The following is a 13,370-nucleotide window of genomic DNA, read 5'->3' as shown; positions in this document are numbered from 1 at the left end:
GTCAAAACTAAATGTCAAAACATTATAAATCAAAGTTTTATATTTGGTGAATATTGACAAAAGTGCAAATTTTCTTAATATATATACTCTGTTGTTATCGAAAAAGCAATAAAACTGATATTACAAATATTTCAAACTAATAAATATTTACTTACGGGTGACAAAACCACGTGCACCAAGTAAAACTAAAAAGATGCCCACACATCAACAATAACTGTCTTCAACTGGCGCGTATTCAAACAACTTCCTATAGATGCCAGCAACGCTGGTGTTAACCGAACGGACTCTGAAATTTTACGCATGTACCAACCAACCGCTGTGCCCAACCAACCCCGCTCTTCCCTAAGTCCTCTCCAACAAAAGAACAAGTAAGAAACATCCTAATACCAGAAACCAACACATGCAAGACAGTATCTAGATGATGAATCCAACCAATACCGATCAAGCAAGAGAGGAATTGTCAAGATTCCAACTGATCGTGCATTCAGGCTCTGTCACAGGAGACATTTTCAGCAGGATTGTTTTTCCAAAGTGCTGGTAGAACAAGCTTCCAGAAGAAGCTACACAGAGAAGAGAAGGCGTCACAACCAGAGCTATTTCTTTGTGACATCGGAGGATTATCACTTAGGGATGAGACTCCCTACCTCCACGGATGAAACTTTGCCGGCAGAAGTTTTCTAACCCTATTTTTGCAATCCATCTGAGCATGAATCGTCAAATGCCTCCTCAATACCCAAAAAACCATTTTGAATAACATATTGTAATATTTCCTTGTTTTTCCACTTGAACAGATATTTTTAGTGCATCGAATCATTTCCCATTCATTCTTCTCACCAATTTTTATTTCAGATGTGACTCGTTTCTTGAATAACTTCAACAATCTGTTTTCAGGTCCACCCGTTCTTCAAGTTCACCCCCCAAGCCGATAGATTCGATGTGGCGGTTCTTCGACTGGACAGACCCGCACACAACTTACCGCATATCACACCCATTTGTCTTCCACCGCGTGGAGAGAACTTCCTAGGAGAAGTTGGAGTTGCAGCAGGTTGGGGTGCTCTCAGTCCGGGCTCGAGGCTTAGGCCGCAAACCTTGCAGGCCGTGCACGTGCCCGTTATCGAAAATAGGCAGTGTGAGAGGTGGCATAGGTCTGTATAAAAATATTTGATCGGGCATCAGTTTATGCTGGAAAATAATCCAGTCATTTAAGCTTAAATTAGGTAAGAATCTCGGAATTCGAGATACCCAGCTGTAAGTCTGTAAATACTTGTATATTGACACCCTAAACGTTGTCTAAAAACCTACATATGGTAGGGTGTAAGCAACCATTAAATTTCAAGGTCAAAGGTCACAAAAATCGGTTTTTTGCGTTTTTTTTTGGAAATATCTCATTTCCTATGGGTTTTTTGTTATTTGTATTCATTATCAATATTGTAGAATACAAAATTCTCTACAAATTTTGTTTTGAAAAATTTTTTTATACGGTGAACCGTTTTCGAGATAGAGGGCGGAGAGCGCGCGGTCACAGCATCACTTCAGGTCAACCGGTGCCTCCGGTCGAAAACGCGCCATATATAGTTGATGAACTATCGATAAATCAATGATTATAAATATTTGTCAATTTTTATTAACTATTATATTATATTTTATCATTTTCTTCATGCATTAAATCTATATCTATTCAATAATACTACAGTAAGACTACAGTAAGAACGTAAAAGCTATGGAGCAGCAGAGAAGACCTGCTGCACTTTCAAAAACGTATGAAGTTTGTTTCGATGAAACAATGGTTGTACCAGTTACTCAAGAAACATTCTTATCAAATCGAAATAACAAAGATAAGTTCATTAATATGTTAATTGAAAAATTACAAGCTGCAAATATTACTACTAAACAAGCCAGAGATGATGCGGATGTTCTTATTGTTGAAACTGCAATTGAAGAATCAAAGTCTAAAAAAACTGCAGTTATAATAGGACAAGATATTGATTTACTTGTCATTTTAATTGGGCATACACTGTCTTACGAACAAGAAATTTTCTTTAAAAAAGTTGGGAAAGGTAATGTAAAAACGGAGATATACTCGACTAAAAGTTTTGATAATTATCCTCATTCTAAAAAACATATTTTATTTCTGCACGCATTAAGTGGCTGTGACACAACTTTTGCGCTTTTTAAAAAGGGAAAAAATCATTTTTAAAAGTTTTTGAGAAACTGACAAATTTGGATGAACTAGCTGCAGCATTTGAGGAAGAAAATTGTTCGGCCCAGAGATTATTAGAGAGTGGAACTCAAATCTTATTGGCAGTCTATAATGCTCCGAAATCTGTGAAAAGTCTCGATCATCTTCGTTATATGCATTACGTCAAGTCTACAAAACTTAATAAACCTGTGCTCCAGAAGATTTGCTAAATACAATTTTCTGCAACTGCAAGAGTGGTTGTGGTTCGCGATGCGGATGCAGGAAAGCGGGCTTGCAATGCTCTTTAGCTTGTGGCCAATGTAATGGGCAAGCTTGTCTCAATGCTCTACCATATCAGAGCGACATTAACGAAGATGGAACCTTTGACCCCGAAATCATGGAAGAACTTGAGACAAATGTCGTTGAAGACGATAATGAAGACCAGTTTGAAATTTACCAGCAGCCAGAAGACGACGATGAAGAGGAAGAAGATGATTAAAATTATAAATTGTAGTTTTTGTACCATTTATTCCATTTCTTTACTTTCAATAAAAATAAATGTATTCAATGATATTTTTTAGTAAAAAGATTAATTCATAATTTATTTGTTTTTTTTATCATGTAAGAAGTTATAAATATTAATTAGGTTAAAATTCATATATAATTCCTATATTTTCATTAACAATTCTGCAATTACATGGGCAGGTAAGTGTTGTTAAATAAATTAATACTGAATAAAAAGTGGATAAGTTAGGAAAAAAATGATAAAATATAATATAATAGTTAATAAAAATTGACAAATATTTATAATCATTGATTTATCGATAGTATATCAACTATATATGGAGCGTTTTCGACCGGAGGCACCGGTTGACCTGAAGTGATGCTGTGACCGCGTGCTCTCCGCCCTCTATCTCGAAAATGGTTCACAGTATAAAAAAATTTTTTAAAACAAAATTTGTAGAATATTTTGTATTCTACTATATTGATAACAAATACAAATAGCAAAAAACCCATAGGAAATTAGATATTTCCAAAAAAAGCGCAAAAAACCGATTTTTGTAACCTTTGACCTTGAAATTTAATAGTTGTTTACACCCTACCATAAGTAGGTTTTGAGAAAACTTTTAGGGTGTCAATATACAAGTATTTACAGACTTACAGCTGGGTATCTCGAATTCCGAGGTGAACTTACTATAATGACTGGACTAAAACGCAATTCACATGATGAAAACATTAATTTAAGTAACGGAGTAGATTCAATTTCGAGGCACCCTGAATAACTTTTGGTACAAAAAACACGTCAAACATAGTATACAGGAGGACACATTTTGACATATTTACATTTGATCTAACTTTCCCCATCGCACCCCCGAATTGAAATAGTGAGTTTGTACTACCAGAATGTTAATAGTGCTGGAGCTGCTGCCCGTATGTTCAATGATAATCATCCGGGAAGAAATGTACAACACAAATACGTTTCGGAATTATTGAACAAATTTATGGAAACTAGATCTGTTAACAATAAAAAGCATAACCGCAGGAGTTGTCAACTATGAAGCTATTTGTACTGCAGTTTTAGGGCACGTTAGACCGATGGAAAATTCGCAATACCTTTATTAGTTATCTTGAGAATCAGGAATCAGTCGTACAAATGATTCAGGATCTTTCATAAGTACAAATTTCATCCATATAAGATTAGACTAGTTCATGAATTGAACGAAGGTGAATTCGATAGACGTATCGAGTTTTGTAAAAGTCTCACTGAGCGGAACAACTTGCATCAGAATTTCTTGTATAAAATTTGTTTTTCGGATGAATGTACGTTAAGTTTGAATGGAGAGGTGAATCGGCACAATTTTCGATATTGGAGTGATACGAATCCTCATAAACTGAATGGTTGGGCAGGAATTTCAGGCCACATCATAGGACCTTTTTTATCGATGATAATTTGACTAGATAAATATTTGAATATGTTGGAGAATCGAATAATACCGTGCACTAATAGGGCAATTGAGGAGGATATAAATTTATTCGAAAACGAAATAGTATTCCAGCAGGATGGTGCACCTCCTCATTATGCAGCTCTAGTGCGACAATTTTTGAATGATCATTGTTCTGGTCGCTGGATTGGCAGAAGAGGTACTACAGAATGGCTACCAAGGTCTTCGGATCCCACTCCTGTAGATTTCTTTCTATGGAGTGATTTGAAGTCAGAAGTGTATGAGATAGAATAATAATAATAATAATAATAATAATAATATTTATTTGCCATTCAATTTGAAATACACAATAATCTTAGTTAACGACAAATAAATATAGTTCCCACAGAAGGATAAACAATAGATTATAATGAATGAAATATAAAAAATAAAGTTTCTTTCGGTACGAACAAAAAAAGTACTAGAAAAATTGTATACAGATATTACATTAAAATGATAGATAGTCAATATAAATAGAAACATTTAGCATGAACAAAAAAAGCACTAGAAAAGTTATATACAGATATCACATTAAATTTATATATAGTTAATATAAATAAAAAAATTAGGTTATACCTATAATGAAACAATCGCAATAGGCAAATTATATCGAATATCCCTCACACATCAATCAAAAAATACCCTATTTTTCAAAAATGAAAAAAAAACAAACAAACCATGGAGAAGTTGACTACAGATTACATAACTCTAATCACATACATCTTTTACAGACATTTATACAGTTGTAGTAATATGTATTTTTCACATCAACATATTGGTGTATCTGTGCTCTAGGCAAACCAGAGATTCAAGCTTTGAGCTTATTTTTGAACATATTAATGCCAAAGCACAAAGCACTTTTGTAAAGTATTTTTCTCTGATTTTGGTACATAGGTTGAATTCATTTTGTGGCGAGTTGCATAATGGTGTTCAATTTTTCTAAGTTCATGTTTATTTTTATGTTGCATTGAAAAAGTAAAGTTGCCTTATGTCTGAAGTCAATGTTTCCTTATATAGCGCCTCTGTGGGGTAATTTCTTTTTTATTTGTGATTATTTTCAGAGTTAATTTTTGAATTTGATCTAAGATTTTTATATGAGAATTACTTGTTGCTCTTCAGGCAACTATCCCATAGGAGAGGTGTTTGTACCATTGCATGGAAGTTGGTGAAAACGGTTTTGAATATTTACTACAGAAATTTTTTTCCTTCTCATTGCCCAGTCATCAGATTTTGATTCAAGAATTAATAAAATATGTCTTTTTCTGATTCATTGCTTCCATATTTGTCTCTAGAATGAATATTTCAGAACGTGGCCTCCTCTATAATTGTTGACCTTTTTTTATTTTTCCTGAAAATCATTGTTCCAAAAGTTATTCAGGGTGGCTCGTTTTCAACTCAAATAATTTGTAGCTCCCGAACCATAAGGTTCAGACCATATGTTTTATACTTTGTTGAAATCTGCTTATCATGGTGCATCTGATAATGCAAAACAATATAGGGTGATCCATTTAAAAAAAAAGGTGACATGTTCTGGGGGTGCGATAGGGGAAGTACCATCAAATGTGAATACGTCAAAATGTGTCCCCCTGTATTCTATTATTGACGTGTATTTTTATTCTTCCCGAAAATCGTTGTACCAAAGTTATTCAGATGATCTAATATATAAAAATATGGATGTTTCAAACTTCTACATCGCTCAACCGATCGTGATGAAACTTGACATGTATAAGTAATTTTTCATAGAGAAGGTTTTTAGGCTATCAATTTTTCTGTAATTCGCCACTAGATGGCGCTGGAGAATACTTTTTTGAAAGCACTGTTCTATAACGCTGCGCACGCAGCTGATTCTGTCAAAACATTGGAACAGCAGCGATACAGCAACATAGTACTAATTAGTACTTCAACTACCAAATTCTACGCGGGCAAAGCCGCGGGCAACAACTCGTAAAATATATAGAATCACAACCTGAAAATAGTGTTTTCCTTTCAATGCAATATTTCTGAGAATGTAGTGTCTATTATTATGGAATTTGAGTTTAGTTGAAGTTGGGATGATTCTGCATCGTTACATCGCTGACGGAATGCGAAAAATCATGATGATCCTTAGGTGGCTCGTGAAGTTATTAACATTGCACATAACACAAGGCCAATGACTAAAGTAGTCGATGCCGTTGAAACCAAGAAGAGCAATTGGATCATCATTGTTTCCGGTGGTCTTAACATAAATTTGGATCCATTTGGATGAGTTTTGAATATTCAACTATCATGAAAATGACTGGCTTTTATACGTACAAAAACCTACTTCTTCTAGGTCCAAAGGCATCTCGGTGACGATCTACGATGAAATGATGTGCGCAGGATACAAAAACGGAGGAAGAGACAGCTGCCAAGGAGACTCAGGAGGTCCGTTGATGCTGCAGAAGACTGGAAGGTGGTTCCTGATTGGAATCGTATCCGCTGGCTATTCATGTGCTCAACCAGGACAGCCTGGGATATACCACAGGGTTGCGCATACGGTGGACTGGATCACAAGAGCGATAGGGTCTTAGTGGTTGATATCTGTTGCTTTCTGTTCAGCTATTTCTAGGTTCAAGAGGAAACATCTAACTTGTGGGTGTTTGGGAGTGATATTTCTCTCGTCTTGAATACAATACTCTTCTGATACAGATTGGGCTTGGAAATGGCGAAGTATATAAACGACTGTACTTTTGAATACCCAGAAGTGAAAAATGCACATTCATTTGCCTTTCCTATGAATGAGATAGTGACAAGAGAATCTTTGTTCTCAATTCTCATATCACTTCCTATTACCAATATTGTCCGAAGTACTCCAGGGTCCTTGATGGATTTCTCAACACCATCTTGAGCGCATTAATTCACGTGAATGATATTCGAAATGTAAGTGACTTTCTATTGATCGTTCTAAAAGTATCAGGTGAAATTCATCAAAAGTGCAGAGGGTAACAGCTTTGTATTTTTCGTTCATACTTGTTGTTCAATTTTTTCATCGTTGATGTATGACTGAAGTTGCTGGAATATTTTTTTTATATTTCTTGAAACTTGTTTCAAATTCACTTCTCTATCTTCAGCTGTATTTCCTTTCCTGTTAACTATTATAAGGAATTGATATAATTCCCAAAGAAAATCAATATCGTGACCCGTTTTTCATATAAACATGAGTGACCTCATTATTCACAAAGAAAATCTCCGAATCAATGGATATATATCTATTTATTGAGAAATCATTTCTTCATAGGTAACACCACCTATTCATTTTTCTCTCCCGATCAATTTGAGCGTTATATTTCTGTAGAAATGGTAAGTAATTTTTTATTAAGGAAATCAGTTTTTTTCTTTCTCAAACTTTTTCAGTATTTTCACTTTACACATTTGAGATATAACAAACATTTTGATTTCCACATTTGCAACACATAAACATTTTTATTTTTCCATACTCAAAAATTGAGATGAAAAACATGTTTATATATTCTGTTGAGGAACGAGTTGATATGATGGGTCGTACCTTCTGATTTTTCATGTCTATCATTTTTAATAAAATATACACCAATCAAATCTGGCCATTGGAATATCAACTATTTTCTATGACTTTGCTGAAGCCCTCATTGTATCTTACTGTTTTGGCAATAAACTTACAAAAACATTTGAATTTGTCCAATGTTTGCTAACAAAACACGATTTTTTCTCTATTGTAAACATCCACTTCACTTCAAATGAATATTGTGAATCAAAGAAATGGTATGTTTTCAATAATTATTTTCGTGACAGGATCAAACAGTTTTCATCAACAACATATTATTTTGAAAACAAAGATGTTGATTATATTCAGAAGAAGATATTTTTTATCAATCATTTTGGTACCTTTTACCATCCATAATCTGAAAAGGATTGCAAAATTGTAATGGAGAACTTAATAGAGTGTAGAAAAGGCAAACTTATAGTTTACCCCGATGAGTTCATCAAAAATAAAGCCTGTCTCAAAAATCTAGTCAATGGAGACCACAAGAGTCAAATATTTAGAAAAACAAAGAAAAGCAAAACAGTAAATTGTATTTACCGTTTTCCACGTGTAGGTGCTAGACCTCAAGGACATTGGTAATACAAAACTAATATGAAGATTTTAGAAAAAGTAACATCAAAACTAGCTGAAAACATAATAATAGATGCAAATATAGCGAATACATACATTATCAGAAATTTTGAATAATGCGATGACAGTCTTCACTTGATAATGAAATGGGAGTGAAATAATTCAGATAGTTTCATGTAACAAACATTAATTTGTAAGTCAGCTTTGTGGAGTAGTTAGTTGAACTAGGTTTGAGTGTCAGTAGTCGTGGATTGCAATCAGATCTACGGTACTTTTTTAAATTTTTTTCAACAGCTCATTATTCAAACTATTCAAAACAGCGTAATATGATGAAAATAGAAAAAAATTCTTTACACTTTTTTAGATTGTTGTTTTAATTAAAAAAATAATGAATGCTATTTCTCTGATTCGGAAAATCTTTCACACATGAATTTTGTTTAATAATGTAACAATTTGATGAATTAACTGTCTTGAACGAATTTATTTTCAATAATATTTCACTTATCACAAACTAATTCATTTACAACACTTAGGAATTAACGCTTAATCTATTTCCACTATTTGAATTTCTTGTTTAGCCGCTCAATTTACATTCTGAACTGCCCTCTTGGGTCGGGAAGGCGTGCATATATAATGTAACGGTCCTTTCTAGAAATCTGTAGTCGGTTCGGTACTCGACTAGAGTTTTACCTGCGCTTGCATTCTTTCGCGGTGATGTCATGTGTTTGTTCGCTGAGTCGGCCGGCATATTGGTCAGGGTCGGCTTCATATTCATTACAATAATATTTCTGATATATGTCATAGAAAAAATTTGATATCTTTCTTACAAAAATGGCCTTTACTCGCTTGAAGCATTCCCACATTTTTTGTCGCTGGTTGAATAATATACTGGTACCTACATATTCTTAATTATCACTTGAAAATTTTTTATTCTTCAAAAATACTGACATGTTCATCTGAACCATATAGATGAGCATGATATATATCTATAGCTACTTGAAAAATTCTTTACTGTTCTTCCATTTGAAGTATTTGTGGTTATTGTGTCAGGTATTCAAATAGTACTTTTGAAAGCATTTGCATATTTGATTCTTCGCTGTTGAAATTTAGAATATCTCGTTAGTTTTCCACGTATTTCATTCATAAGCGAATAATAGGCTAGATAATTAGTTTTTGAGATTTCCAGATATATTAGGTGGGCTGAAAGATTCGTAGGCTGATACACAGATGGCGTTGCTACCCGTAAATTTATATGATTTTTAGTTGACTTTAACATTCTTCTTTCCCAGCTGTTGGACCAACAATGAGTGGATCAACTTTTGTTAGTTTGAGATAAAAAAGGATGAAAGGAATTGCTTGTGCTGATAAATCATTGTTTTCTGACAAAAACATGCTGTTGAAGCCAAGACTTCGATAAACATCATTTGAACTTTTCAACAGGAAAATCAACCGTTGAGAGTGGTTTGATGAGTTTCAATGAGGTGAAATGAGCACCGAGGACGACGCCCCAAAAAGGTTGTTACCGACAAAAACATCAAAAAGTCCACAAAATAACGTTGGATGACCGCAAAGTGAAATCGATCGAAATAGCTGAGGCTCTGAAGATATTGAAAAAAAGTATTGAACATATCGTGCATGCATATTTGGGCGTGCGAAAGCTCTGTTCAAAGACGGTGCCGAGCGAGCTCAAAATCGACCAAGAACAACAACGGTTTGACTATTCTGAACAGTATTTGAAGCTGTTCCACCATGAAAAACCGGAATTTATGCATCGATATGTAACAAGGCATGAAACATGGCTCCATCATCACACACCAGAATCAAAACGATCGTTATCTGAGTGGAATACACGTGGTGAACCGACTCCAAAGCGTGCAAAGACGTCTGGTAAGGTTATGATGTAAGAGAATGCTGTTTCATCAAGTTGATGCACCGTGTCACGAATCAATGAGAAAGATGGCAAAACTGCATGAATTGCTACCACATCCACCGTATTCTCCTGATCTGGCTCCCAGTGACTTTTTTTTATTCTCGGACCTTGAGAGAATGCCCACTGGAAAGTAATGTAGCTGCGATGAAGAGGTAATCAGTAAACTGAGGCCTAATCGAAGGCAACTATATTAAAACATTTTTTTCTATGTAAGCTTAGGAACTTTTCGGCCCAATCGTAATTATCTCAGAAATTATCATTCTTGTTATATCTGAACAACGGTCATTTTCAAATCTACAATATAATGCAGAATTGATGAATAATACTGTTATTTTAGGTGTGTTGATCCTGATTTAGGCTTTCTACTGAGTCTAACCAGGATACACTATTAGTTCTCAGTTTTCTTCTCCGCGAATAGTGTTAATTCATATCCTCACATATTGTATGAACCGTACTTTTTATACTCCTACAACTTTGCTTCCAGCAAAAAGAAACAAAGTCGATATACTGGAGTAGCTGAACAGAAAGTAGCTATTTTTCTGCAATTTTAGAAGTGTTCTTTTGGTAGATTCATTAAAAAAAATTTGAAATGTTTATGAAACTGAACAGATTCATTTACACCATGATAGGTGATCGATAAACTTTTCAGTTTTTTCGAATTGCTGCTGAGATTCGAAAAGTCGAATGAACGATAATAAATAATTGAAAATTGGGGTGATTATTTGTGATAAGTTATAGAAAAAGAATGTGGGAAATATGGGAGACCATATTTCCATGCTTTCAAAAACCATCTTTAGTTTTTGTACTGATTTAGCTTATGTGTGAATTTTGTAGATATGTATGTTATATTAGATTATTTATTTTAGTTTTATACTTTTTTGACTAATCATTTGCAAAATATTTATTGCTTACCGAAACTGAAGATATACTCTACATGATTTTTTGTCGATGACCGATGTTTCAGTAATTCTGAAAAGTTGTGACATTTGTGGTCGAAGCTATTAACTGAATTAAGTGAAATGAAGGTCAGATGATATTAAACCGTGCAAGTATTCATCGAATTTGATCAAATGTAAATTGTATTATTTTATTGTCGAAACTGTAGTAGATACTTTATAAACATTCTAAGTTTGTACAGATTTTGAATAAAACTACAAGAAATGAATGTTCTGATTGATTCGGCCGTTACTTGATGAAGATCCATAGTAATTTCACAAACTACACTTAAACGATTTGATCTCCACTAACTTTATTGAAAATAATCATAACATGTTTCGCTAAAACATTAGCTTTTTCAAATGATTAATCATTTGAATTGATTAATCATTGATTAATCATTTGAAAAAGCTAATGTTTTAGCGAAACATGTTATGATTATTTTCAATAAAGTTAGTGGAGATCAAATCGTTTAAGTGTAGTTTGTGAAATTAGAAATGAATGTTTTTGATTGATTGAAAATGACATTTCATGGCCTAGTCTGAACTGTAAGTGGGTCATCTTTCACTAATAAAAAATAATCAGAAGAAAAGTAGTCACACGATTTGCAATATTTCTCAAATTTCAGATTTTTTAAAAGCGATTGCAAAAGTGAAATTATTTCTCCAAATATCGAATGAACTGATTCGAAAAAGTCCTTCTAAAAATTTGTTCCCTCCAAATTGTATGGTAGAAGGATTAGTTTTCGAGAAGAAATATTTTTAAGAAATTTCCTGACCAAATGAAAGAAGAAATCAATTAAGGTAAGAGATAAACTCTGGAAAGATGTATAGATCATGCATTGAAGTTACTTCCAGATACGAAATGGGAAAAAAGTACTTCCGAAACAACGACTCTCACATGAATATTGAATTACACGGAATAAAAGTATTTTCAAACTGACTACTTCGTTATAAACAATTACTACCAGGGGTGAGAAGCCTCGGGCCTAAAACATAGATGGCGATAGTCTTATTGCGTTCACTGCTATTTCAGTTAGAATTAACGTTCAAAAGAAAGTTGTGTTTTGATTTTATACTGCTTCTTGATGGGAAAACTTCCATTGCAGGGAAGCAATGGTTTGAATATTGTTAAGTTAAATTTGGCCCAAAGAGTGAGTGGGTCTATTCGACCCTCCCTCGCAACCTGCAAGGGTTTATTGTGGCTCACACCTATTCACACTCGACCAAATAAACCCAGCTTCTGCTGGCTGATTAATTTGCATGTTGAGTGGTCTTCCAGGTCAGATGGTAATTGCAAGATTCTCACCTTGATACCCGTGACAACCTTCGCATATGAGGGTTTTTGCAAGTCAGCTACACCTGACGATGCCTTAGATTCAACCGTGCAGGGTGTTTCCGCCTCTTGTTTTGGTGAATCATCACTTGAGCGTAAACGTTAGCTAACCTGCTCATGGGGGGTTTGTTCCTCCACCTGAAATAGATTCAGCGTACGCCGCTCAAGAATTTGGTGCAAGGCGGTTTCCTAAGGTACCCCGCTCTTGAGGAGACCACTCAGTCGTTTTCTGGCTGCACCACCAAACCTTTTTTAGGTTCAGTTATTGGATCAGGAGTTGAAGAAATGAGAAGCTCTCGCTCCTGATCTAAATTCACAGGAAGGTCAGTTGGAGTCATAAGCTCGACATCCATCTCCTCTGTAGACTCAGCGTCAGAAAGAATTTTTAGTTTACTCTGTCCATAAAAGTCCCACGAGTAGCTAGGGAAAGAAGGTCAATCACGGCAGAGCTCCGCATTACCGTGACAAGGCGATGCTACGCCGAGAGGGCACCCGGTATCTCGAAGGTTCCGTAGATACACCTGATAGGCTCAGTGTCATTCATCCCCTCGGCACGGATACACACACCTTAAGATTAAGCCACAAGTAATTATTTCTTTCCCGTATCCAGCGGGGCTACTTGGAACAAGCAACCAATGGCCGGTTTTCTCAACCCCCACATCCCAAGCCACTGCAATTGCCAAAAACAGCATGCACAGTGGTTCAGGCAGTGAAAGATGAACAAGGACAACCAACCTGCATTGAAGTGTTACAAGGACTCCCCACCATCATAAACAACAATTAAACGTTGGTTTCCTGACTTCAAACATGGTCGTAGAGACACCGATGATGAAGAACGCAGTGTACTTCCGAATGAAGCAGTAACACCAGAAAACAAAAATATACACAAAATCTTTTAAA

At 34.9% G+C, this 13,370-nt stretch overlaps 1 protein-coding gene across 2 annotated transcripts in view; it reads left to right on the top strand.

The window, feature by feature from the left end:
* LOC141487240 (uncharacterized) overlaps positions 1-11,364 on the top strand; it is a 111,683-nt gene extending 100,319 nt beyond the window's left edge. For both annotated transcript variants that reach the window (XM_074186086.1, XM_074186085.1), the window contains 2 exons: positions 892-1,145; positions 6,473-11,364. In XM_074186086.1, coding sequence (XP_074042187.1) covers positions 892-1,145; positions 6,473-6,710 — 492 coding nt within the window. In that variant the 3' untranslated portion in view covers positions 6,711-11,364. The remainder of the gene's footprint in view (positions 1-891; positions 1,146-6,472) is intronic.
* Positions 11,365-13,370: the final 2,006 nt, after the last annotated feature.

Source organism: Leptinotarsa decemlineata, unplaced genomic scaffold, assembly GCF_025532065.1.
Source record: "Leptinotarsa decemlineata unplaced genomic scaffold, Ldec_3_MD MMD2_tig00078422_RagTag_RagTag, whole genome shotgun sequence".
NCBI classification, from domain to species: Eukaryota; Metazoa; Arthropoda; class Insecta; order Coleoptera; family Chrysomelidae; genus Leptinotarsa; species Leptinotarsa decemlineata.
This window is presented reverse-complemented; position numbering and strand designations above follow the sequence as displayed.